Source organism: Ahaetulla prasina, chromosome 4 (assembly GCF_028640845.1).
Source record: "Ahaetulla prasina isolate Xishuangbanna chromosome 4, ASM2864084v1, whole genome shotgun sequence".
NCBI classification, from domain to species: Eukaryota; Metazoa; Chordata; class Lepidosauria; order Squamata; family Colubridae; genus Ahaetulla; species Ahaetulla prasina.
The window spans coordinates 72,635,593-72,663,259 of record NC_080542.1 but is presented as its reverse complement, the minus strand read 5'-3'; the positions used below and the strand labels follow the sequence as shown (position 1 = coordinate 72,663,259).

At 35.9% G+C, this 27,667-nt stretch overlaps 1 protein-coding gene across 7 annotated transcripts in view; it reads right to left on the bottom strand.

Moving 5' to 3' along the window:
• The window catches only part of DPY19L1 (dpy-19 like C-mannosyltransferase 1), a 142,854-nt gene that overhangs the window by 3,569 nt on the left and 111,618 nt on the right, over positions 1–27,667 (bottom strand). For 5 of the 7 annotated variants that reach the window (XM_058183354.1, XM_058183356.1, XM_058183353.1 and 2 more), the window contains 3 exons: positions 14,784–14,958; positions 14,298–14,397; positions 977–1,102 (listed from right to left, as the gene is read on the bottom strand). In XM_058183354.1, the coding sequence (XP_058039337.1) occupies positions 977–1,102; positions 14,298–14,397; positions 14,784–14,958 (401 nt within the window). Of the gene's footprint in view, positions 1–976; positions 1,103–14,297; positions 14,398–14,783; positions 14,959–22,225; positions 26,893–27,667 lie in introns of those variants that run through there. The other 2 variants (XR_009155115.1, XM_058183355.1) reach the window with 2 other exon arrangements.

Sequence of the window (27,667 nt, the reverse complement as noted above, 5' to 3'; positions counted from 1 at the left end):
GATCGTCCTTGACTTACAACCATTTGTTTAGCAACTATTCAAAGTTATAGTGGTGCTGAAAAAAGTGATTTAAGATTGGTCTTCGCATTTATGACCATTGCAGAATCCTGTGCTCAAAATTCAGGCACTTAGCAACCAGCATGTATTTATGATGGTTGCAGTGTCCTGGGTCAAATTATTGCCATTTGCAACCTCTTCATCTGGCTTCCAACAAGCAAAGTTAGTGTAGGAAACTGGATTCACTTAACAACCATGGCAGTTTGCTTAACAACTGTGACAAAATAGGTCATCAAATTGGGTTATTTTTTGACTGCCTCACTTAGCAACAGAAGTTCTGATCCTAATTGTGGTTGTAAATTGAGGACTATCTGTATAGTTTTAATAGTTTCTAGTAACGAGATACGGTTGGTATAACTAAAGAAAGATTTGTAGACTCATGGAGGTAGATTAGGTTAATTTATATCAGATTTAAACTCAAGTGACTTGGAATCATAGTTTCTCAAGCAATTCCATTTTGCATAAAAATTTTGGAGATGAGGTGAGTGGCTGGGCAAAGTGAGGGGCTGGGTGAGGCGAGCCCTTTGATGTGAATGATGTTGAGTTGGCCATACCCACCCAGTCACAAAACCACCTAGCCACGCCCACCCAGTCAAATGACCACCTAGCTATGCCCACAGAACTGGTAGTAAAAAAATTTGAATCCCACCACTGATCCCACCCCATTCCTAAGAGGAGCATGCATAAGCGAACAAACATGCCTATCGTCCCTGTCCTACTGTCCCCATTTATTCATATCCTTAACTTGTATTCATAATCATGTTTATACTTATATCTATTATCTTATACAAGTTTGACAAATAAAAATAAATAAATAAATAAATAAATCTCAAAACTTTCCTATTATGTGTTAGAGAGCAGCATTCTGCTTGTTGAACATTTGAGGGAAGCAATTACAGTTTTATTATTGAATACTTACTTAGTTCGTCTCAGGCACCAAGAATCTTCTAAAATGTAGTAATTTACTCCCATCTTTAATAGTTCTCTTTTAACTTCTTTTGCGGGTTTTCGGCTATACATGGAATAAATGATTTTTGTTCTTGCCCTTTGCAGAAAAGCAAAAGATTATGATGGAAGAGGTGATACAAGAGGTACCCTAGATAATTTATTCTTTCATACATTTTTATAGAACAAAATGTCTTCACATTAATGTATAATCCTAGATATCTATTAAATTATAGAGGCGATAAATAAAACTAATAATATGGAAACTAAGAAACTAGGAAATATATTAGTATATAATCTTTTGCTAGAATATCAGAAAATAGATACTGAACTTAATAATTTAATAGTCTGTAAATGAAATTCTGCAAGTGGCCATATATGAATTAATATGTAAGAGTTACAGATCTACCAAAGATCTTTTGAATGATGAAATATAATCATTACCTGCTGGGAGATAGGTCTGAAGTCCACTAGGTGGTAAATGGAGCAGTTTCCATTTACAATTTTTTTTACAGTTTGTAGCAGTTTGTTTAATGGCAAAACAAAAGGCTTAGGATGAAGCGTCTCTGAAGTGATTAAGGAATGATAGTAATCCTTGGGCAAAAGATCATAGAAGGATATAACTTGGATATGAGGTCTCCTTGAAAAAAATATTTTCATGAAAGTGTATATGATTGCCTAATTCACAATGGCTCCAGAAAGATTACAGAAGTAAACCCCAAATACAAAACCCAATAAGCCCTTATCCGCCCGGTAACATTGATCACAATGGGCTCTGTTTCACCCTGGGTCCTCAGACTTGCTGGCAAAACCATGACTTCAGGCCTTTTGAAAGAGCATCGGGGGTAGGGGACAATTTTATCTCTTCAAGAGTGATGTTCCACTGGGAGGAAACTACCATAGAAAAAGTCCTTCTTCTTGGTTCCACTAGATAGACCTCCTTAAATGAAGGGACCTGTAACATACCTGCCTCTCCAATTTGGTGGGCAGGGTAGAAAAACTATTTAATAAAGTTTTTAAGTTTCCTGAAGTTTTGATGTTTCATGCTGGAAATTGATTGCTACATAGTTGGGTTGTAGCTAGGAATGCAAGACTAGTATAGAATGGAAGGCCAATATATGTAAAGCACTTTTATAAGAAATGTAAGTCAGCTAATTGGCTGTTTCCATGAACACCATTGGACAACTGAAGAAAAGCTAAGGGCCAACAAAAAATAGTGTAAGATGATATTAAAAAAAAATAAAGTAGGAGTAATTGCAATATGCAAGCAGTGAGGAACTTGGTCCTAGACCAGGTCATCTTTAAGTGCAGAAGAGTGACCTGAAAACTAGGTCTTGGAGGTCTGTCACAAATCTTTTGAGACTGAATTCCATGTCAAAAAAGGACGTGGTGGAGACTGGTCAAGAAAGGTAGAATAAGTAAAATACGATTGGAAAAAGCTTATGTGGCAAAGGGCTTGATATTACTACAGATGGCATTAGGTAGTTATCTCTTCTTCATATTTTTCCCCTGTTAAATTCAAATAGTATTCAAAGGACAAGTACAAAAAATGGAAAGAGGGACACATAACTAAGGCTGATTATTAGAACATGCAAAGATGAAGTCAAAAAAGCAAAGGCTCAGAACAAACTAAGGCTTGCTACAAAAGTCAAAGATAATAAAAACGTTTCTTTCAACATATTAATAACAAGAAAAAAGTCAAGGAAATAGTAGGTCTACTAGAGAGAAGATGGCAAGGAGCTAACAGGCAAGGGAGAAAGCAGAGCTGTTTAACTCATTCTTTGCATCAGTCTTCACGCAAAAAGAAATTATAGCACAACGTATCAAAAAAACATCTGTAAAAGATGAACCAGAAATAAAAATTAAAATAAGCAAGAAAATGGTAAGAGAATACCTATCTGACCTAGATGAATATAACTCACTGGGACCTGACAGATTACATCCCAGAGTTCTGAAGGAGCTGGCAGATGTTATCTCAGAATCATTGTACCATATCTTTCAAAAATCCTGGCGCACAGGGGAAGTACCTGAAGATTGGAAAAGATGGTTCCCCTCTTCAAGAAAGGGAAAAAAGACCAAGGAAACTATAGACCAATCAGTATAACATCAATACCTGGGAAGATTCTGGAAAAGATAATAAAAAAACAGATCTGCGAAAAGCTAGAAGCAAATAAAGTTATAACTAGTAGTCAGCATGGGTTTGATAAAAACAGATCATGCCAAACCAATCTTATTTCATTCTTTGATAAAGTCACTAAATTAGACCAGCAAAATGCTATGAACATAGTATACTTAGATTTCAATAAGGCATTTGACAAAGTAGACCCCAATCTACTTCTTGGTAAGCTAGAAAAACATCATCACCAGAAGGATTTGTAGCTGGCTGAAAAACCATACTCAATGAGTAGTCCTTAATGGTACCACAAGTTTCCATCTTAGGCCCAGTACTCTTCAATATCTTCATAAATGACATAGATGAGGGAATAGAAGGGGAACTCATCAGATTTGCAGATGATACTAAAAGGATGAGAGCATGTACAGAGTGTACCTAACTCAACTTTGGATATTCCTTGCTGCTGAGAGAAGCTCCATTGTGACCTAATGCTCTATCTGCATAGATAAAGCCTCCAGGCTGCCAAGTAGCCTAGCTAAGTAACTTGTGAAATTCAAAATGTGTATTCTCAGCAACCTAATTTGAAATAGCACCCCCTAACAAAGCTCTGGGCTATATGCCAGAAAATGTATTATTTTCCTCCTTTCTGAGGTCCTTTGTTTTCAGAACGCTGAGAAAATTATGAGGTTTGCATTAACTAATAGTTATGAAATTATGTTTCTAACACTACAGCGATCTATGCAAGCTGTGTAAACTATAAGAAGTTGGAGAAAAAGTTTTTTTGCGTGTTTTTTTCTTTTCCTCTCTGTGCCTGCTCTGTTTAAGGTGGGAGATAAAAGGTTGCCCAGTTTTGCTTTGGCCAAAAATAAAGCTGATTATCAGTTGCCTCATGTTCAGAGTTTCACTGAATTTATCAGATTCTGAGCTGCACTTGAAAACCTTACAATACTAAACTGGCAGGAATAGCCAACACCCCAGAAGACAAATTCAGGATCCAAAAAAGATCTTGACAAACTTGAAAAGGCCCTATCCAACAAAATGAATTTTAATGTGGAGAAAAGCAAAGTATTACATTTAGGCAGGAAAAATCAAAGGTACAAATACAGATTAGGCGAGACCTGGCTCAAAAGCAATAACTGTGAGAGGGACCGTGGAGTCCTAGTGGATGATCCCTTGAATATGAGCCAGCAGTGTGCAGCAGCAGCCAAAAAAGCTAATACAATCCTGGGTTGTATAAACAGAGGGTATGGAATCAAGTTGACGTGAAGTACTAGTACCATTTTATAAAACACTAGTAAGACCACACTTGGAATACTGCAATTGATTTTAGTTACCATACTACAAAAAAGATGTTGAGACTTTGGAAAAGGTTCAGAGAAGATAAACTAAGATGATTTAAGGCCTGGAGACTAAAACATATGAAGAACAGTTGCAGGATTTGGGTTTGGCTAGTTTAAAGAAAAGAAGAATTAGGGGTGACATGGTAGCAGTATTCTGGTATTTGAGGGGTTGCCACAAAGAAGAGGGGGTCAAATTATTCTCCAAAGCACCAGAGGGCAGGACCAGAAACAATGGTTGGAAACTAATTAAAGAGAGAAGCAACTTGGAATTAAGAAGAAACTTCCTAATAGCGATGACAATTAACCAGTGGAAGAGCTTGCCTGAAGAAATTGTGGGTCCTCTATCATTGGAGGTTTTTAAGAAGAGACTAGACAATCACTTGTCTGAAATGGTATAGGTTCTCTGCTTGAGTGGGGGGCTGGACTAGAAGACCTCCAAGATCCCTTTCTATGCTATGCTATGCTATGCTATGCTATGCTATGCTATGCTATGCTATGCTATGCTATGCTATGCTATGCTATGCTATGCTATGCTATGCTATGCTATGCTATGCTATGCTATGCTATTCTAAATACAGCATGCCCCTTACAAGTCTTTATTAGGAAATTTCTTCAGTTTTGATGATGGTACATATGAAGTTATTTCTTACAGAAGGCAGTAGATTCAAACAATTGCAAGTAAAAGCAAAAGAATGCCTGGAAAAGTTTTGAGGGATGATAGGAGCTTTGGGACAAGATAAAGAAGCTTTAGAATCTTCTATCTAATCTATGAATCTGCATCACAAAATGGGCTCAGAAAGACTATGGACTGGAAGCGGAGGCATATGGTTTCACACACAATCTAGATGTGTGATGGCAAACCTATGGCATGCATGCCACAGGTAGCACGGGGAGCCATGTTGGTAAGCACGAGCTCAGCTCGTCAGTTGATTTTCGGGCCTTCTGGGTCCACTGGAAGTCAGGAAACATGCTGTTTCCGGCCTCTGGAGGGCTTCTGAGGGAGTGGGGAAGCCCCATTTTTTGCTCTCCCTCAGCTCCAAAGCCTTACTAGGAACCTGGGGAGGGAGAAAACGGCCTTCCCCACCCCCCTGGAGGTCCTCTGGAGGCTGGAAAGGGCCCATTTGCCAACTTCCTGCCCACTGTGCCATTTCCGGCCTACGGGGATGGGTGAGGAAAGCTGTTTTCGCCCTCCCCAGGCTCCTAGAAAGGCTCTGGAGCCTGGGGAGAGCAAAAAACGGGCATTGCGGTCCTACCGGAAGTTGGCAAATAGGCCATTTCAGACCTCCAGAGGGCCTCGGAGGGTGAGGAAGGCCATTTTCGCCCTCCCCAGTCTCCTAGAAAGGCTCTGGAGCCTGGGGAGAGAGAAAAATGGGCCTACCGGGCTCATTGTGCCATTGCGTACCAAAAGCGGGGGAAGCACATGCACAGGGCATATAGAATTATAGGTGTGGGCACGCCTGCACATGTCCCTTGCACTCTCCCTGCTTTTGGCATGCAATGGCAAAAAGATTAGCCATCACTGATGTAGATCCTGTGCATGTGCAAATGAAGCTTCGCTCAGGGGAGATGTTGACCTGGGTTTGGTGATCAAACTTTATTCAAGTCATAACAAGTTTATAAGAAAGTCTGGCCAAGAATTTCTTATAGCATATTTTTTAAAAAAACCAAACATTTTATAGCAAGTAGCCAAGTGGTGCAGTATTGCAGGCTAACTCTGCCCATGCCAGGAGTTTGATCCTGATCAGCTCAAGATTGACTCAGCCTTCTATCCTTCCAACATCATTCCAACATCCCAGTAAAATGAGTAAGTTGTTGAGAACAATATGCTGAGTCTGTAAACTGCTCAGAGACGTTTTTAAAGCAGTATTGAATGGTATATAAGTCTAAGTGTTATTGCTATAACACTTTATAAAAAGTGTTTATAAAATATTGCCTGAATTCCTATATAAGATTCTAAGACACTATCACATTCTTTTGGACCCAGACAGTAGTAATTACTACATTTAAATATATCTGTCTACTGAGCAGTGGTGAAATCCGGCCGGATTTATCCGCCTCGTGTGAACTGGTAGTGCTGGTGATGGGAGGCTCCGCCCACCCACCCACCCGGATGTCATTACATCCCATTTTTGACCCTCTGTGCATGCGCAGAAGAGGCGCACGCTCACACTGGTAGCAAAGGTAAATGCATTTCACCGTTGCAACTGAGGTAGGTTAGATTTAGCTTCAAACATGGCTTCCGTCTTCCTCAAAGGACACCTGGAAAGGCCCCCCCAACCGAGACCCCGTAAAAAGCCGGTGAAACAGCGAAGAACAGTTGTTCATCGGCTTAAAGCTTTCCCTGGGAGAAAGAGAATAGCGAAGAGCGGCTGGAGAGCAGGTCTCCCTAGGGGCTCTGCCTTGGAGGGGAGCCTGCCTAATCCAGCCCTGCTCCGGACTCGGCGCGATCCTGCTTTAGGCAGGACGAGAGGAAGACGTCTACCTCTGCTCGATTGATTCCGTTTTGAATACTGGATGCAGATGGGATAAATACAAGTGATCGATTACTGAGGCAGCAAGAAGAAATCTGACTTCTATCCTTTTTTTAAAAAGGAAAGAACTTACTTTAACTTAGTAAAGGGAAAAAAATGGCATCTGAGAGGAAGTGGATTGGAAGCTGCTTGTGAGTGAAAGTGAAGTGCGTTTTTGTAGATTCCAGCAGAATTGAAGCTCTCCATAGGAAACAAGGTGAAAGTTTTTATTTTACAACTTTAATTTGAGACTTTATTCAAATCAGAATGGCTTCTAAGCCACCTAAAGTTCCCATAACAAGAAGGGGGTCTGAATCAAACCTGGAAGATATGTTAAAGGAACAGAACAGAGTTTCTGAGGAAAGATTTAAGGAACTTATGAATAATATTTATGAGGTGAAGGACCAGCTTAGAGAGGAAATTAAAGAGAATAATAAAAAAATTAGAGAAGATTTATTGATGGCATTTCAAGGTTTGGCAAAAAATTTGGAAGTAATAGAAGATAAAGTGGAAGAAATTAGCCAAACAAATCAGTATTTGGAAAATAAAGTGGGAGAACTGCAAAATAAAGTGGATAAAAATGAAGATCATGTGGTGGTGTTACAATACAGAGCGTTGGAGAAGGCCTTGAGAATTAGGGGCTTCAGGAACAGAAGGAAGAAGATCTTAAAAAAGTTATATCAGAAGCTCTAGCTGAAATGTTAGGATTGGACCCTCGAGATGTTGTTTTTCAAATTGACAAGGCATATAGAGTTAATTCATGGGTAGCGAGGCAGAAAAAACTTCCAAGAGACAATGTAACTTACTTTTTGACTACCACAATGAGAAATCAGATTCTGCAAGCTAGATATCAAAAGAAATTACAAATAGGAGAACAGGAGGTGTTGGTCCTGAAAGAGATCCCTGCTAAAATGCTAAAGGATAGGAGGGATTTTAGATTTTTTACACAAGAGCTCAAGAAACATCAGTTCCAATACAGATGGGAGGTGCCAATTGGTTTAACAGTTTTTTTTCAGGGAAAGAGATATTGATACAGAGCTAAAAGCAAAAGATTTTCTTTTTAATGTGTTGAAAATGGATGTAGAAGCAGTGGATAAAAGCCTTCAAGAGAGACAAATGAGAGAGGAAGCTGAAATGGCACCTGTGATGTCATTATCTCAAGAACAGCCTCAAGAACAAAGAATGACAAGGGGAGCTATTAGGCATAAGGAGAAAAAGGAACAACTACAAAGAAAGGAATAGGATACTACCTCTGAAGTTGTGGGAGGAGCTAGGCTGAAGAGAGCTTTCAGCTAATTGCTCAAAGGCTTCGAGATGCCAGCGATGGCAAATAAATTTCTGACATGGAATGTCAATGGCTTGAATTCAGCACAGAAAAGAAGAAAAATATTTCATTATTTGAAACAATTTAAAAATGATGTGATTTGCTTGCAAGAGACACATATTAAATTATCAGATCAGAAATATTTGATTAACTCAAAACTAGGTAAACACTTTATTTCTTCAGCTCCGAACAAGAAAAATGGCATAGTGATATATTTGAAAATAAATATACCAGCTAAATTAATTGAAACAGATATCCAAGGAAGATATATAGCTATTGAATTGATATTACAAGGAAAAAAGACACTTCTGATTGGTATATATGCACCTAATTGACAACAAGAAAATTTTTATAAATTGTTACATGAAAAATTGACTTCTTAGGATAATAAAACGTTTATTATATTAGGAGATCTGAATGGTGTAATGGATATTAGAAAAGACAAAAGAACTCTTTCTAAGAAAATTCCTACGCATGCAAAATTGTCCAAATCTTGTTTTGAGATGATGGAAGATCTTGAGTTGAGAGATATTTGGAGAATACAGAATTTTGAAGACAGAAATTATACTTATTTTTCGGATAGGCGTCAATCTTTTTCACGTATTGATTTTATATTAGTTACTAATGACTTGCTTTCTAGGGTTAAGAAAACAAAGTTATTTCCAAGGTGTTTAACTGATCATAGTCCAGTATGGATGGAATTGCATCAAGAAGGAGGCAGAAGATCATGGAGAATAAATGAGAATTTATTTAAGTATGAGTATAATGTAAATCAATGTAAAAAACAAATGAAAGAATTTTTTGATGATAATTTGAATAGAGGAACATCAATAGAAATGGTTTGGGATGCGATTAAGGCCTTTATATATTTGAACAATAGACAGAGGAGAAAACTACAAAAGCAGCGTAGATATTTAGAAGAGGAAATTCAGAGGAAACAAAAATTATTGGTACATAATCCATATGACTCAAAAATTAGGGATGCGATAAAGATATTACACAGTCAATTTAATATGTTAATGGCAGACAAACATACAATATGCTAAACATAATACTTTTTGTAATGCCAATAAATCAGGGAGGTGGCTGGCTTATATGTTAAGGAAAAAACAGAAAGCACGTACTATTGAAAAAATTGAATATAAAGGTAAAGTGAGATTTCAACAGGATAAAATTAAAAAAGCTATCTTTGAATACTATACAAATTTACACGCTAGAGATACAATATTGAATATAGATATTGATATTTATTTGAAAGAATATAAGGTCAAAGGTGTAACTAATGAACAAAGGGAAGAGTTAAATCAGCCTATAACTTCTGAAGAAATTATTTTGGTGATAAAGCAATTAAAAGTAGGGAAATCCCCAGGCACAAATGGACTTACAGCAATATATTATAAAAATTTACAGGATGAGATAGTTGGTCCACTTAAGGAGTTATTTAATCAGATACAGATGGAAGGAGGAGTGCCACCATCATGGAGGACTACTTTTATTTCATTGATACCAAAAGAGGATCAGGATTGTACTAAGCCTGGGAATTATAGACCGATTTCACTCTTGAATAATGATTATAAGATTTTTGCGAAAATAATGGCAAATAGGTTAATGGAAATTGTAAAACAAAGGATTCATACCGATCAGTCTGGTTTTATAAAGGGGAGACAAATGAGGAATAATGTTAGGAAGATAGTGAACTTATTGGAATATTTGGAAAAGAAAAATCAGATTCCAGCAGCATTTATTTTTCTGGATGCAGAGAAAGCTTTTGATCGTTTGCATTGAGAATTTTTATTTAAATTAACAGACAAAATGCAATTTGGAAATGGTTTTATAAGAATATTTAGGGCAATTTATGGAGAGCAAACAGCTCAGTTAATAATTAATGGTAGTTTGACAGATAGTTTTAAAATTGCGAAAGGAACGAGGCAGAGGTGTCCTTTATCACCTTTATTGTTTATCTTGTCTTTGGAACCATTACTGGATAAGATAAGAGAGTCAAGGGAGATAGAGGGTATTAGAATTAGAAGACATGAATATAAAGTGAGAGCATTTGCAGATGATTTCGTGATTATGTTGATTCAACCTATAAATTCAAGTGTATATTTGTTGGAAGTAATTAATCAATATGGAAAGGTCTCAGGGTTTAAAGTGAATCAAAATAAAACAAAAGTGTTAATCAAAAATATGACTAAGAACCAGAAAGAAAAACTAGAGGAAATAACAGGATTTGAAATTGTAAAAAAGGTTAAATATTTAGGAGTTTTTCTTACCTCATCAAATGTGAAATTGTATAAGAATAATTATGATGAGTTATGGCAAAAAATTCAGAAGGAAATGAATACTTGGAAAAAATTACAATTATCTTTGTTGGGGAGAATAGCAGCTATAAAAATGTATGTTTTGCCTAAATTCTTGTTCTTGTTTCAGATGATACCAATAATTAAGAAAGATAAAAATTTGGAAGAATGGCAGATTGGAATTAACAAATTTATATGGGAAGGGAAGAAAGCGAGAATTAAAATGAAAATAATGCAAGATACACGGGAAAGAGGAGGATTAAAAATGCCTAATTTAAAATTGTATTATGAAGCAGTTGTTCTTTCTGTAATAAGTGATTGGTTTAATTTGACGGAGGAAAGGATTTTGAATATAGAAGGTTATGATTTATTATATGGTTGGCATGCATATTTATTGTATGATAAGAAAGTAGATAAAGCTTTTAAGAATCATGTGTTGAGAATTATTCTTTTGCGTGTCTGGAAAAAATATTATTATAAGTTAAATTATAAAATTCCTATATAGGCAAGTCCTCGGCACGTAGTAGAGAATATAAATATAGAACAGGAACAAGAAATGATTATTTATAAAGATCTTTTATATAATGAGAGGGGAAATTTACAACTAAAATCTTTGTATACATTAAAAGAAGAAGGGAGGAATTATACCTGGTTTCAATATGGACAGTTAAAGGCTAGATGGAAAGAAGATCAGAAAATTGGTATTATTCAAAATGAAGAAAATTTGGTTAAACAAATTAGAAATCAAACCCAGGGGCATATAAAGAGATTGTATAATGTGTTGATAGAAATAGATTCTGAAAGAGAATTAATAAAAGATTGTATGATAAAATGGGCACAGAATATTCAGGAACCAATAATGTTGGAAACATGGGAGAAAATTTGGGTTAGAAATGTTAAATTTACGCAAGCGCAGAATTTAAGGGAAAATTTTTATAAGATGTTTTATAGATGGCATTTAGATCCTAAGAAATTATCATGTATGTATCCAGATATGCAAGTGAAATGTTGGAGATGTAATTGTGATGATGCTACATATTTTCATGTATGGTGGACTTGTAAGAAAATTAAGTCTTTCTGGAGAAGAATTTGGTGGATTGTGCAGAATGTTTTGAAGAAGAAGATAAAGTTCCTGCTGCAATTTTTCCTTTTGGGAATAATAACAGACTGTACAGTGATTGAGACTAAATTGATTTTGAACTTAATAACAGCAGCAAGACTGTTGATTGGACAATATTGGAAGAAAAAAGAATTACCTACAATAGAAGAATGGATATTGAAAGTTTCCAATTTGGCTGAGATGGCTAAAATCTCAGCCTTCTTGAAGGACAGTACTCAAGAAAAATATCTAAACGAATGGAAGAATTGGATTGACTATATTCAAAATAGATATCAGATTAAGAGATATCAGATTGCCTTTGAATGAAGGATCTCGTTTTTGATTTTAATGGAAGAAGTCAGGTTAAGTGAAAGAGAAGGATTATAATTGTGTTAGATTCCAAAAATTTAATGTATGAACGTTTACCTATTGAACTATACCTTGTGTTTGCTCCAGGAAGTCAGGGGGAGAGGGGTTTTTTGGAGAGAGGGGGGAGGGAGCGGGGAGGGGAAAATTTATTTGTTTTTATAAAACTTTTTCAATAAAAAAAAGATTTAGCTTTAAATAGAAGGGAAGCTATCTTTTATGTCAAAATTGGTTGTTTTGGGAAAAAGCAACATAAAGCTTCTGCAGTAGAACCTACATAGAGATGAATAGAACTTTTAGAAAGTTGTCCATTGTCCTTTTTTTTCTACCAATTTTCAAATTACTTTTGAAGAAGTTACTAATGAAATCATGGCAATCAAGATCAGGCAAGATTATCAGATGTAAACCAGGATTGTTAATATCTTCATGAAGTGCACAATTGCTAAATTTAATTTGATGATGATGATGATGATGATGATGATTTGCATTTATATCCCGCCCTTCTCCGAAGACTCAGGGCGGCTTACACTATGTTAACAATAGTATTCATCCTATTCGTATATTTATATACAAAGTCAACTTATTGCCCCCAACAATCTGGGTCCTCATTTTACCTACCTTATAAAGGATGGAAGGATGAGTCAACTTTGGTCCTGGTGGGACTAGAACCTGCAGTAATTGCAGGCAGCTGTGTTAATAACAGACTGTCTTAGCAGCCTGAGCCACAGAGGCCCCTTTTTATTAAGAATTTTTAATTAAATACAAGTATTCATTTTGTTAATAATGTCTTAATTGGTTTTACTTATCTAGAGTTTAAGCTTGTATAATTTTAAAGGAATATGTTTTTAGAGAAAAAAGAATAGAACTTTTCTTATTTATATTTGCTGCTCATATGATCAGAAACATCACAACTAACAAGAAAAATAATAAGCAGCAAATAAAAATAACCCTGTAAATCAAAACTGAGATAAAAATTTATTTAAAGAAGAGTAAAGAAAAAAAATACTTTTTAGACATTATGTTTTATATGAGTTCCCCTTTAATGATGGATGTTCTTGCAAAGTCACAAATCTTGTGCTTTTTTGTCTTAAATAGAGTAATTCTTAAAGTCTGTTATCCTAAATGAAACAAAATATTTATAAATTCATCCAACTCTCCATGATAAAGCTTTTATCTAAATTAGTCACTATTATTTACTTATTTATTAATTTGATTGCTGTAGCCACCCATCTCAACAAGTGACATGGAGCAGCATTCATTACAAAACATAAAAACAAATAAAACATTTAAATAATTAAAGCAGCACAAAATAAATATATACAGCACCAAGCAAAACTGTTATTATGGATAAAAATACATGCCCTTAACACATTTGAAATTCCAAGCGTGGGCTCATGACCAAGTCTTCATGATCTTATGAAAAGCCAACAGGTTGGAATCATTCTACTATCTGGAGAATATTCCAGAAGATGGGCTACAGCAGAGATGGCACATCTCCTGGTTCCCAAACCCAACATTCCTTGACTGATAGGATTCATACATGCCCAACATGCCTGACCAAATTGGGCTAGTAGAAACAACTGGAAGAAGACGGTTCCTTAGGTATCCTTAATGTTTATGGTATGTTAATGTATGTTTATTTATCTATTTGAAACAAATGAATAACAATACATAATCCTACTATAATGCTTTAGTAAATTGATTTAACGCATTTACTTGAAATTGGCTGATTTGACGCAAATTCCGTATTTAAACCTTCATTCCAAATAATCAAAATTAAAATAAATATCTAAGGGGGAATTGTTCATTCATAAAATTGATCTTACAGTAGTCTGATTATTACTTTTCACAAAACAACAATTTCTAAAAGATAAAATGAAGTTGCTACTTATAATAAATGCATTCTAAAATATTATCTTCTACTTACTATATTCCCTCCCATCACATTTAAAGGAAAATATTAATTGTACCTATTTTCTTTTAAATTCTGCTACAAATTAAAATATTTAAAAATATTACAAATAGAGTGAGACAGGAGACTGAGACTAAGTACCAAGAATTATTCATGGGCATATTGATATTCTACAATTAATAGCAGTAATATGCTTTATTATGAATATAACTTTTTTTCCTCCCTGTTCAACTGTGTCAAATTCTTATATTTTCATATTAATAGTTACAATTAGAAAATTCCTATAATGCTTCAATGACAACAAACCTTAAAATATGCACTTAAGCCTTACCGTAAACCTGCATCCTCATAATGGGGATGATTCACAATAGGTCGTTGTGCAGATAGTTTTACACTTGCCATTGTGGGCATTGCACCGGCAAAAACAGCATCTGAAATAACAGGATATCTAAAAATGCAGGAATAATTGGAAAAAGAACTAGAAACTACCATACATTTTTAGGTTGTAGATTTGATTAAAAATCAATTTATCCCTCCAAACCACAAACATTTAAAAAAATAAACATAATCTTGCAAAGTTTTTTTTTCTATTTAAAACATGCTTTTCCATTCAAAATACATTTTATAATTCCACATAATAGTATATATAAAGACAGTTTTTTCTTAAACCGTATCATTTATATGGCAGTCACAAGAAATCAAGGCACCAGGAAAAACTGTTCAGTGTTAAGCACTTAAGCATTTTAAAATGCTAAGCCTTCTAATAGATTTTACATACTACATTGCAATAAAAGGATTTGTTCTACTCTTGTTTTACCTGGTTTAGTATTTGCTTTTATCCACAACAGTAATTCTTCCTGGGGCAAATTACTAAATTCTCCCACAATACTCCATTCTTTTTGAAGATTTGCTATTCCCTCAAATGCCATCATTGCCAAAATTGCAAGAACAAGTGTTCCAGGTTGGATTTTGTAAAAAATCCATCCAAACAACTGTGAAAGGAAATTGTTAGGCACTTAATCAAGGTGATTATTAATTTCAGTTTTAATCATTACATCAAGCTATTTTAAAACACAGTTCATGCTGATTTAATCACTAAAGTTTTTTTTTTTTACATTTATATCCCGCCCTTCTCCGAAGACTCAGGGCGGCTTACAGTGTATAAGGCAATAGTCTCATTCTATTTGTATATTTACAAAGTCAACTTATTGCCCCCCCAACAATTGCCCCCCCCCCAACAATCTGGGTCCTCATTTTACCTACCTTATAAAGGATGGAAGGCTGAGTCAACCTTGGGCCGGGCTTGAACCTGCAGTAATTGCAGGCTCCTGTGTTCTAATAACAGGCTCCTTACAGCCTGAGCTATTCCGGCCCTGTTAATCTCAGTAATTATAAATATTCACATCATTATGACTACATAATTTTATATTGATTTAAAAAGACTTGAAAACTGTCATTAATGCCAATAGAAGAGCATATCTCAAAAGTGCTTTTTCAAATGGCAACTGGACTTAGTTTTTCTTTGAAGGAAAAATAAAATCCAGTTGCCTTTAAAAAAACACTTTTGAGACAGCCATGACCTGGATGACTGAGAATCTCCATAAACAAATAGAAGAGAATATAACTACTCAGGATTGAACTGTGTAGTCCTTGGTTCCCTCTGAACTTGGTTATTTGCTTGTAGACATTTCATTAGTCAATTATGTAATATCCTGACGATATTACCTAGTCAGTAATAAAACATCTGCAAGCAAGCAACCAAGCTCAGAAAACATCAAGGACTTCTTTCAGTCAAAGATCGGATGAATAAAATAAGTTATCAGTAATGAAATATGCCAAACTTTAAGTCAAAATAACAAGGAGCAAAATATTAGTTTCAGGTCTATTTTTTTAAAAAAGTATTATTTCTTTTCAAAATTCATGACTACCAATTTAAGCAACTTTTAAAGTGGACTGAATAAAATCACACATAAAAGGCCTAATTATGTCTATCAATTCTGATAGCTAAATACTCTTGAAAAGCAAAGATATCATTGTTAAGAAGCAACAATGAAAAGGAATCCTCTTATGTTCCATTTATGAACATCTTGATACATCTGGTTGATAGTTGTATGATAAAGTCACTTTCACAAAAGCAGACAAACAATAGAATAGAAATACAGAGTTGGAAGGGACTTTGGAGGTCTTCTATTCCAACCTCTTGCTCAGGCAGAAAACTCTATACCATTACAGACAAATGGTTGTCCAATCTCTTCTTAAAACTTTTACTGTTGCAGCATTCACAACTTCTGGAGGCAAGTTGTTCTACTGATTAATTGTTCTAACAGTCAGAAAATTTCTTCTAAGTTTTAGGTTGCTCCCCCCCACATTAGTTTCCATTCGTTGCTTCTTGTCCTGCCCTCAGGTGCTTTGGAGAATAGTTTGACTCCCTCTTCTTTGTGGCAACTCCTGAGATATTGGAACACTACTATCATGTCACCCCTAGTCTTTTTTTTTAAATTACACTAGACATACCCAATTCAAAGCAACTGTTCTTTATGTATTTTAGCTTCCAAGTTCCCTAATCATCTTTGTTGCCCCCTCTGCACTCTTTCTAGAATCTCAACTTCTTTTTTATATCATGGCGACCAAAACTGAATGCAGTATTCCAAATGTGGTCTTATCAAGGCATTATAAAGTGGTATTAACACTTCATATGATCTTGATTGTATTCCTCTGTTAATACAGCCTAGAACTGTGTTGGCTTTTTTGGTAGCTGCAGCACACTGCTGGCTCATATTCAAGTGATTATCTACTAGGACTCCAAGATCTCTTTCACAGTTACTACTATTGAGCAAGATACCACCTACACTATACCTGTGCATTTGGTTTTTCTTGCCTAAATGTAGAACCTCACTTTTTTCACCACTGCATTTCATTTTGTTGGAGAGCACCCAATGTCTGTCAAGATCCTTCTGTATTGTAAGCCTATCTTCTGGAGTATTGGCTATTCCTGGCAGCTTGGTGTCATCTGCAAATTTGATGAGTTCCCCATCTATCCTCTAAGCCAAATCATAGATGAAGATGTTTAAGAGTACTAGGCTTAAAACAGAGCCTTGGGATACTCCATGGCATACTTTCTTCCTTTTAGATGTAGTTCCATTGAAGACTCCATGTTGAGTGCGGTTGTTCAGCCAGTTACAAATCCATCTGGTGATAATGGTATCTAACCCACATTTTTCTATCTTATCAAGTAGTAGTTTGTGATTTCCTTTATGAAATGCCTTACTGAAGTCCAAAAAATTACATCCACAACATTCCTCTGGTCTACTAATTTTGTCACTTTGTCAAAGAATGCAATAAGACTGTCTGGCATGATCTGTTTTTGACAAACCAGTGTTTTTTTGTTTTTTTTTTTATTTATTTGTTTTTTTTTTATTACTTTTTTTACAACAAACAAACAAAAAAAATACATTATTACACCCTTGTGCTATACATAAAAGGAAGATTTGGGTCTTCGGATATATCCTCATGATTGCCAAAATCCACGTTCTCGAGGTACAGGTACTGAAGCGTCCAATGTTCCAAGCGCAAAGTCCACAAATGGTTTCCAAGTCTTCCAGAAAATATCTTCTTTATACACACCACTTCTAATTTTAATATCACATGTCATTTTATCATTTAAAGCTAATTTCCACATTTCAGAATTCCACTCTTCTATTCTAAAAATCACATCTAGTTTCCAATATCTAGCTATTATAATTCTACCTATTATAATCATAATTCTAATCAATTCTTTTTCATATTTTGTTAATTCTATTTCCTTAATTACCAACAATAATATAGTTTCCACTCTCAATGTTATTACTTTCCCCATCATTTCAAATATCATTTTCTCCAATTGTTGCCAAAACTTTTAACCTTATCACAATTATACCACATATGTTCATAAGTCCCCAATTCCATCTCACATCTCCAACATTTTTACTAGTTTTTTATCCATTTGTGACAATCTTACTGGAGTCAAATACCATTTCCAAACAACTTTATAATTGTGCTCTTTAATCCTTATAGATAAAGTTCTCATAATTCTACTCTTCCAATTCACATTCCAATCTGACTCTGGTATTTCAATATTAAGATCTTTTTCCCAATTTGTCCTCATCACTCTTTGTAATTTTTCATCAGAATTTATAATCTTATAAACCGTACTAACGAGTCCCTTTAGCCCAATTTCATCTTTCATAATCCGAGATACTAAATATTCAAATTCAGTTTCACATCTATTTATTGAATAATTTTCCTTTAGTTTTTTGTCCATTTTCTATCTGTATTTTTCAAACCAACTTAACCCTAATTTTTCAATAATTTCTTTATTCCTCCTTTCATTTCCCATAACTTTTATCCAATCTCTAATAATTTCTATATTTTCCTCTTTAATCACTTCATTACGTTTTATATTATTTTAATTGGCCAAATTCAGTTGTCTCCCCAAAAGATTATATCCGAATTAAAATTTTAACAAATTTGTTCCACATTTTACTTAATCCTTTAACCAATAACTTCTACTTACACATTTTAAATTTGCTTTATCTAAAACCACCTTGATCCAAATTTCTCTATATCCCTTAACTCTAAATCTCTCCAATAATTATCTTCACCTTTAAGTATTTTTACCACTATCCGGATACCATACGCACAGTAATAATTAAATAATTTGGGGATTCCTAATCCACCTTCCTTTTGATTTTGATACCACATTTTCTTCACTAATCTGGGTCTTTTGCCACCATTGCAAAATTTATCCAGTTTTTTCTGATATCCTTCAATATCTTTCTCTGTCAAATTTAGTGGTAGCATCTCGAATAAAAAGTTGAACTTGGGCAGCAACATCATCTTACACATTGCAATTCTACCAAACCAAGACAACTTTAAAATTTTATATTTATCTATCTTCTTCTCAATTTCGTTAATCACCACATCATAATTAAGTTTTTCAATTCTTTAACCTTAAGTGAAAGCACTATACCCAAATATTTCAATGTGTTTTAATCCTTATCCCAAATTGCTCTTGCATATTCTCAGACTCATTACCATTACTATCCATCAATAATTCTGACTTTGACCAATTTACTTTCAATCCTGTCATTTCTCAAATTCTATCAAATGCTTATATATCTTTTCAAATCTTTCTCTACATTTTCAAAATAATTAAAGTATCATCCATACAAATTTATCTTATACCCTTATATCCTTCTAATTCTTCATCTTTTCTATCATTTTGTCAATATTTCCATAGCCAATAAAAATAATGTTGGGGACAGGGGACATCCTTGTCTCGTACCAGCTTCTAATTTTATCTCTTCAGTTAATATTCCATTCACCTTCACTCTTGCACTGCTCTTTTGGTACAATTTTGAAATAACATGTATAAACTTATTACCAAAACCTAAAGCCTCCACAATTACTTTAATTGTTTCCCATTGTACAGAATCAAAAGCTTTAAAAATATCCAATGATACTATACCAATTTTATCACCATTATATTCAGCTACATCTATAATATTTAATACTCTTCTAACAATATCACTCATGTATCTACCCTTCACAAAGCCTACTTGATTATAACTTATATATCTATCTATAAATCTATTTAATCTATTACTTATAATAGCAGTAAATATCTTTGCATCCTGATTAATTAAAGAAATGGGCGATAGGACTCAATCCTTTCTAAATCTTTATCTGGTTTAGGAATTAGGATATCACCGTTCTATTCCATGACGAAGGTACTTCCCACCATGTAATATTCCATTGAATAATTTTTGCAATCTTGGTATTATTAATTCTTTAAATTCTTTATAAAACTCAACAGGTAATCCATCCTCACCTGGAGCTTTCCCTAATTTTAATTTTTGTATTATTCCATTAATCTCATCTTGTGTTATATCTTCTTCCATCAATTCCTTATATGTTTGATCAATTTTCACCACATACTTTTCTAAATAGCTTTGCAATTTTCCCCGATTAATTGGTTTTTTTGAATATAGATTCTGAAAAAAATTTCTATCCACTTCACATTTCTCTAATTTTTTATAACATCTTATACCTCTATCATCTATCAAAACTCCAATTTCTCTCTTCTCTCTTTTATCTTTCGCCATCTTTGCCAATAATTTAGAATTTCTATTACTAAATTCAAAAATTCCTATTTAAAAATCTCAAATTTCTTTTACTAACTCTGTATCTTCTTCTATCATTTTATTTCTTAACATATTAAGCTCCTGAAGAATTTTTTTCTTTAGTAAGCAAAATTGATTTTCCAATTCTTTAATCTGATTTTATCTCTTTCCATTTTAATTTTATAATTTTTATATTTCCTACTTGATAATTTAATACTCTCCTCTAAACACCGCTTTCATCGCATCCCAAACAATTTCAAATTTAACCTCCCGTTATCATTTAATCTCCAACTTTCCTCCAATTTTTAAGTATCCATTTTTATCCTTTTCATTTTATACAATTTCGTCATATCTCCAATAGCTTCTTTTTCTCAAAATTAAAATCTAAGTCCACCATAACTTCTGCATGATCAGAATCTTTAAATTCCACATCTACCTTATCCACATTATTCAACAAATCTTTAGAAAGAAAAATATAATCAATTCTAGAATATGTATTATATATCTTAGAAAAAAAAGTGTATACTCTCTCAATTCCTTTAACCTCTCTCCACACATCAACCACGCCATTTCGAAGCATCCACATATTTAAAATCCCCATTTTATTTGCTCCTCCACAGCGGGTGGGATTAGTACTATCTATTTTATCTCTGATTAAATTAAAATCCCCAGCCACAATTACTTTCCTACACTTTCATTCTCCAAAATTTTTGTTATTTTTCAAGAAATTCTCTTTGTTTTCATTCGGTAAATATAAATTAACAAGTGTCACTTTTTCCTCATTAAGATTTCCAACAATTATTACATATCTTCCATCTTCATCCAAAATTACCTTATGTTTTCAAAGTACACCCTATCTGATATCAGTGTTGCAACTCCTCTAGCTTTTGAAGTTCCAAATGCTTTTCATATATTTGCATACCTTTTATATACATTCTATTTGAATCTTCAGATTTCTGATGGGTTTCTTGTAAAAATAAAATGTCTGGCAAATCCCTTTTAATCTTAAGCTCCAATCTTCTTCTTTTAATCTGGTTCCCTGTACCCTTCACATTCCATGACATTATTTTTATAACACCCATTTAAAATATAAATTTTTTAATCCTATCCCCGCATCTTCCTTTCTGTGCCCACCACCCAACATTAAACTACCATATTTAACATATAAACAACAATAAGAAAACAGAAAAAAAACAAAAAACAAAACAGACAATAAAGTACAAACAATCTTCTTCCCCCACATCCTCATCGATTTCGCCTCTATAAAGAGAATGGGGGAGACGGGACCTGCCAATGCCCGGGCCACCTCCTTCCGGCTGTCTATTTAAATTCATCACTCAAAAAAGATAACGATGACCCGCATTCAGCTTCGTATTTTTCCAAGACTCTTATCTGCTTCTTCTCTTACTGTATCCTCACGACTCTTCTTCTGTTCAACCAACACAGGTGATATTTCTTTCCTCTTTAACCCTTTGGAGTCTTGCCCTCCAATAGCCCCTTTTTCTTCTTCTGGGATTGATGTTTCCGCATATGTTCCACCCATCTGAAGCATTTGATGTTTTATCTCCATTAAATCCTCCATCTCAATCAGTCCAAGCTCCGTAAATATAATAATGCATCTATATCTGGGGTGATTGTACGCATCCTTCCTTTATAAAAAATTTCAATTGTTGTGGTGGCCTCCAATTGTATTTAATTCCATTATCCTCAAAACTTTTGTGATTGGTTTTAAAAAATCTCCATGCCCTTTCTTCTCTTGATATATCCGGGAAGACTTGAATAGTCTTCCTTCAAACTTCAAAGCATCTCCCAACTCTCTCACCTTGGCCATAACTTCCAACTTATCACCAAGATTTGCGAACCTGACAAGCACATTCCTGTTAGAACCATTTTGCCTTCTATATCCAATTCTAAAACACTTGCCAGGTCTGCTATTGTGAACGTAAGTTATGATCCAAATCATTAATCCATTTCAAAACCCGCTGTTTCAATTTATCCTCCTTTTCTTCTGAGATTCCTCTGATAACTAAATTATATTTCCTCATCTCTTCTTCCAAAAGACAAATTCTCTTATCTTGCTGCTCATTTTATAAAATATTTTACCAATTTGCCGATCTACTTTTACCTCATGCACATGCATCTGCTCCATTTCATCTTTAATCATTATCATTTCCTCTTTTTGTTTTGCAAAGTTTTCATTCATCTCTTGCTTTAAATTCTGCATTTCAGATGTCAGTTTCAATGTCAAATTATCTATACGCTCTGATAGTCCTGCTATTTTTTCCCCAATTTTATTTAAAGCTGCAGCAAGTTGCTGCGTTTCTGAAAGTTGTTGAGTCATTTTGAAAAAAACCAAAAAATTTCCCAAACTAGGATTCCAAACCAATTTTACAGAGGGTCTTAGTGAAGATCAAAGGACGACTGTCTTTTAATTGAAGCGAAGCGGCTTATTTGCACTGTTATCTCTCAAGTTCAAGGATACTCCACAAAGAAACACAAAACTTCACAGCTAACATTAATCAGCGCCATTTTTCCTCCACGTCAGCAAAGCAGAAAGGAAGACAAACCAACTTAAACGAAGCAAAATCCTTCTTTTTTTTTTGTAATATAAACAAGCTATTAATTTGCTCTCCAGAGAAAAAAAAAAATAAAGAAAAAATTAGCTCAGTAAAAAATTAGCTCAGTAAAATCCTCTTACTACCAAACAATCCAATAAAAAATCAGTTTCTCTTCTCTTCAATTAAATTCTTCTTGGCTGAACTTCCGGAAGGCTCAAAAAAATAATAATCTTCTCATTATCAAATTCAGTCCTTCACTTAGCCTCAGCAATAGAAAATTTTTTTTTAACACAGAACAAGATAGTTAATTTTGGAAAAACAAAACACAGCAATTTATTCCAACTTATCTTGTCTGCCGGCTTCGGTCAACCCATGCTGTAGAAACTCCTTAATTCAAGCCGTTTCAGATGACCTACCAGTTTTAAATTCAATCTGCTGGGCTGTTAACACTTTCAGTTCATGATTTATTAACTTTCGTCCATAACAGTGCATTCCAAACGGCATAAATTCTCATAAATCTTCATTAATAAGCCCTGTGAAGTGAAGGAAAGGTCCTTACCCCACCACGGTCATGGCCACGCCCCCGACAAACCAGTGTTGGCTTTTGGTTATTACTTTGTTTGCTTCTAGGTGCTCGCTGATTCATTGCTTGATTATCTTTTCCAGAATCTTCCCTGGTATTGAGGTCAGGCTGATAGGCCTGTAGTTTCCTGGATCTATTTTTTCCCCTTTTTTTGAAGATAGGAACTACATCAGCTCTTTTCTAGTCCTCTGGTAGTTCCCTGGTGGGGTCTGGACTGGAATCAGTTCCAGTCCTTTGGTTCCTAAGCTTTCATCCAAATTTGGCAACTTAGATAATTAATTTCTAGCTTAATTAGTTGGTCTCTTGATGAGTTAGCAGGTCCTCATTAACTTAAAGGTATAATAATACATTCACTGAAAGTCTGTAGAGATTCTCAGTCATCTAGGTCATGGTTGTCCTAAAGATGTTTTATTTAGGAGGCAACTGGACTGCATTTTTTTTTCTGGAAATCCATTTTTACTTTCTCCTACCTGAACAGGGTGTTCAAGGGTGTTCATCCCAAATTGTATAGCTAAAAGCTTTTTGAACACCCTTTGGTGTGGGAGTAGGAATGGATTTCCAGAAAAAAAAATCCAGAAAAAAAAAATGCAGACGACAGGAATCAGGAACACTACTCAGGTGATCCTGAGGACACAGAGGACACAGATAAACACTTTTTAAACAGGGGGATGATTCATGGTCCCACAGGCTGTTGGGGGGTGGACCAGGTGGCTGGGCAGTCATGTGACTGGGTGGCCGTGGCCAATTTAGCAGTCCATTTTGCCTTTGTCCTTCCTAAGCTGTACTTGCTCAACCCAAGGAATCTATTTACTTAATAAGACCCCTCCCCCAAAGGGAAAAAGAGCGCAAACATTCTTGCTACTTGCCTAACTTTATTACAACAGCAGCTTCAGGCTCCTTAAAGTAGGCTATTAAAAAAAGAATTAAACAGATTTCCTTCAAAATAACTCCTGATCATATGTTTCAGATGACCACACAATAAACCAGACTGAGAATTGCACCAATTAAGACTGTAACTAAAACCCCCAAGATGGGCACTGAGAGGCATTGCAAGCAGGCGGAAGGCGAGAATCAAAACAACCTTCCCCCCAGCCTCCATTGGTGCATTAAGGAGGGATAATGGTCTCTCAGACTGTTGGGGGCCCTGACTATAGTTTGAAAAAAATATGAACAAATTCCTATGAACACTAGACATAACTTTATTTGTAGTGCAAAAACCATGAAATAATACAATATTTAAAATGAAGATCAATTTTAACTAACATAAATATACTACTAATTCAATGGGAAGTGTGGGCCTGCTTTTGGCTGATGAGAAAGTCAATGTCCAGTTCCGTATTTGTCACTGCAAGTCATAGCAAGTGATGCAAGTGTTCATTAGGTAGTCTGGATCTGGTTGGAGATTTTAGTTGTTTCATTGGGGGAAAAGTCTGTTCACAGACATAGGTGCATCCAAATATGATTACCATTTTGAGTGCATGGTTCCTGAGATTAAGCTATGTATCAGAGGGGGGAGAGGCATAGAAATTAGTAAGGCTGCTTGACTTGAATATGTCTTTCAGAGAGTCACAATTCTATAATTCAGCCAGTTTTATTTGGTAAATCGGATCAACAATTTCAATGTCAAGAGAAAATAGGTTCCGGAAAAGCTGTATGTTCTGTTCATGTGCAGAAAGCTCTTTAAATCTAATTTGAAACTTTCTTTGCAACATTTCTGTTGAATCCACACATTTTTGTTTGGGAATGCAACTGTTTTTCAGCCAACAGCTTTCAGGTAGTAAGGAGATGGCAGAGGTTTTCCTCCTTCACTTGTTTAATGAGGAGGTCCAATTTTACTTCAAATGCCTTCACATATAAAAGCATATCACAGATGAGCTTCCCCTTTCCTTGAAGTTGCACATTCAAACAGTTGAGTAGCTCTGTTGAGTAGCTCTGTTACATCTGTCAGAAAGGCAAGGTGCCATTTCCATTCTTCATCTTTGAGCTTTAGTACTTCTTTGTTTTTTGAAATTAGAAAAGCAAAAACCTATGGAAGTAAGTCATAGAAAGATTTCAAAACTCTCCCTCAACTCAGCCAATGGACTTCTGTGTGGTACAAAATATCTTCATAGGCAACATGTAGCGCAGATAGAAATTCCTGAAACTGTCTGTGATTGAGTGCATGTGCCCTAATGAAGTTAACACAAGACACTACAACTTTCATGACAGAGTCCGACTTCAGTTACTTAGAACACAGTGCTCATGTTGTGTCCCACTCCTCCGCTGACGGCCGGGTCAGGGAAATCTGAATCAGGCATGCCTCTGCAGCTCTGCCAAAGTCCTAGCAAAGTCCTCAGGGCAGGCAGGAGACCAGGAAGTGACTTCAGCAAGATACGTTTAGACTTTGCCTGACTCAGAGAATGCCAGAAAGCAGGTCCTTTATATAGGCCATGGGGTGTGGCTCCATGACTCAGCACTTATCCAGGCCTGCCCCTCCCTTCCTTCTGTTGCCTCCGTCTATCAAGTCTTCTGACGCGAGGGTCACTCCAGTCTGCAGCTGTTGACAACTGACCTCCCTCAGGCTCACATGCTGTGGAGGAGGGGGAGGGGTCTAGTTGCTCCGTTTGCCTGGCCATGGAGCCAGAGCTAGGGGCTGGAGATACTTCCCCCTCTTCAGCCTGTCTGGGCATGGAGCCAGGGCTGGGGCCGGGAGGCATACTAGGACATTCCTCCGTGTTCGGAAGCAGATAAGAAGGCCCCGGCTGTGGTGAGATCGGAAGAGACACAACAGCTCATTGGTGAATGAGGCAGTGTATGGCTATTGGATGCGAGTGGTTGTGTTTATCCATCTCTTTGTTAATGTGTGCAACTACTCCTTTCATACATCCCACCATGCTAGGCGCACCATCAGTTGTCACATTGGCTAATTTAGCCCAGTCCAGCTCCAAATCATTCAAAGTTTGGTGAACCTTTTTTAAAGATATCCTCTCCTGTTTTCCTTTGATGCTTTTCAATGCAGCAAGCTCCTACATGACTTCAAAATAATCATTTGTCCTGCAAATGAAAATTAGAAGTTGTGCAGAATCACGAATGTCATTGCTTTCATCAAGTGCCAATGAAAAATATTAACTTTTTTTGACGAGTTTTGCAAGTGCTGATGCAAATTGTCCCCCATTTCTTCAATCCTTTATGTAATTGTAGGTCCTAAAAGACTCACAGTACTTAATAAATCAGTCTTCTCTGGACACATCTCTTTGGCAACAGAAAGAGGCATTTTAAACAAATTCTCCCTCTACAAATGGTCTGCCAGTGCGCGCTATTAACTTGGCAATTTGAAAACTTGCTCGCAGTGATAAAATATTTATCTGCTCTGCTTCACAAAAACATTTTGCTGAGTTGTCAATCCATTTTTCAGTTTTAATATTTTGTCTTTTCTCAATTGTCCAATCAAACAATCAGATATGTCCTTATGTCAAGTCTCGTAGTGCCAACACAAATTGTATTCCTTGAACACAGCCACTAAATCCTGGTATAGCAGACAAACACTCTTTTCTTGTACTGCATGAAAAAATAATCAGAAATCCACTGTTCTTTGAAGATTCTGCAGTCAGAATCAATTTTTCTTTTCTTTCGCATAATTGTTTCCTAGGGATTAAAAATTGTTATTAATAAGATACCAATAAATAAGGTAAAGGTTCCCCTCGCACATATGTGCTAGTTGTTCCTGACTCTAGTGGGCGGTGCTTATCTCCGTTTCAAAGCCAAAGAGCCAGCGCAGTTTGAAGACGCCTCCATGGTCATATGGCCGCCATGACTAAACGCCAAAGGTGCACGGAATGCTGTTACCTTACCAACAAAGGTGGTTCCTATTTTTCTACTTGCTTTTATGTGCTTTCGAACTGCTAAGTTGGCAGAAGCTGGGACAAGTAACAGGAGCTCACCCCGTTAAGTGACAAATAGGGATCACTATAGCACGGAAGTAAAGACAGGCTGAGAGAAGTGAACATCCCTCCCCTCCCTTCTCCTTTCTAGGGGCACTGTGGCTTCTGGAAACACCCAGCAAGGGCTCTGATTTCACCATCTCCCAAGTGCTCCCCTCTCTCCCTGTGCATCAGTCGACCGTCGGTCCACCGGCCACCAGTATAACCCCTCCGCCAGCTCGCTCCCACCAGCCAGCCCTGCCCTTTGGCCTTACCTTTGCAAGCAGCAGTGAGCAGAAGTGCAAGGGCAGCGGTGAGCAGAAATATGCGGGCAGCTATGAGCAGAAGTATGCAGAAGTGCGGCTGCATTCTGCAAGACGTATATAAGGTTGATGGCTGGAGGAGGAGCAATGAAGGCGGCAGGAAAAGCCAGCCACACAAGGAATGGCTGGGAGGTGAGGGGTGGGGCTTAATATCAGCACTGCGTGGGCCAGATATAT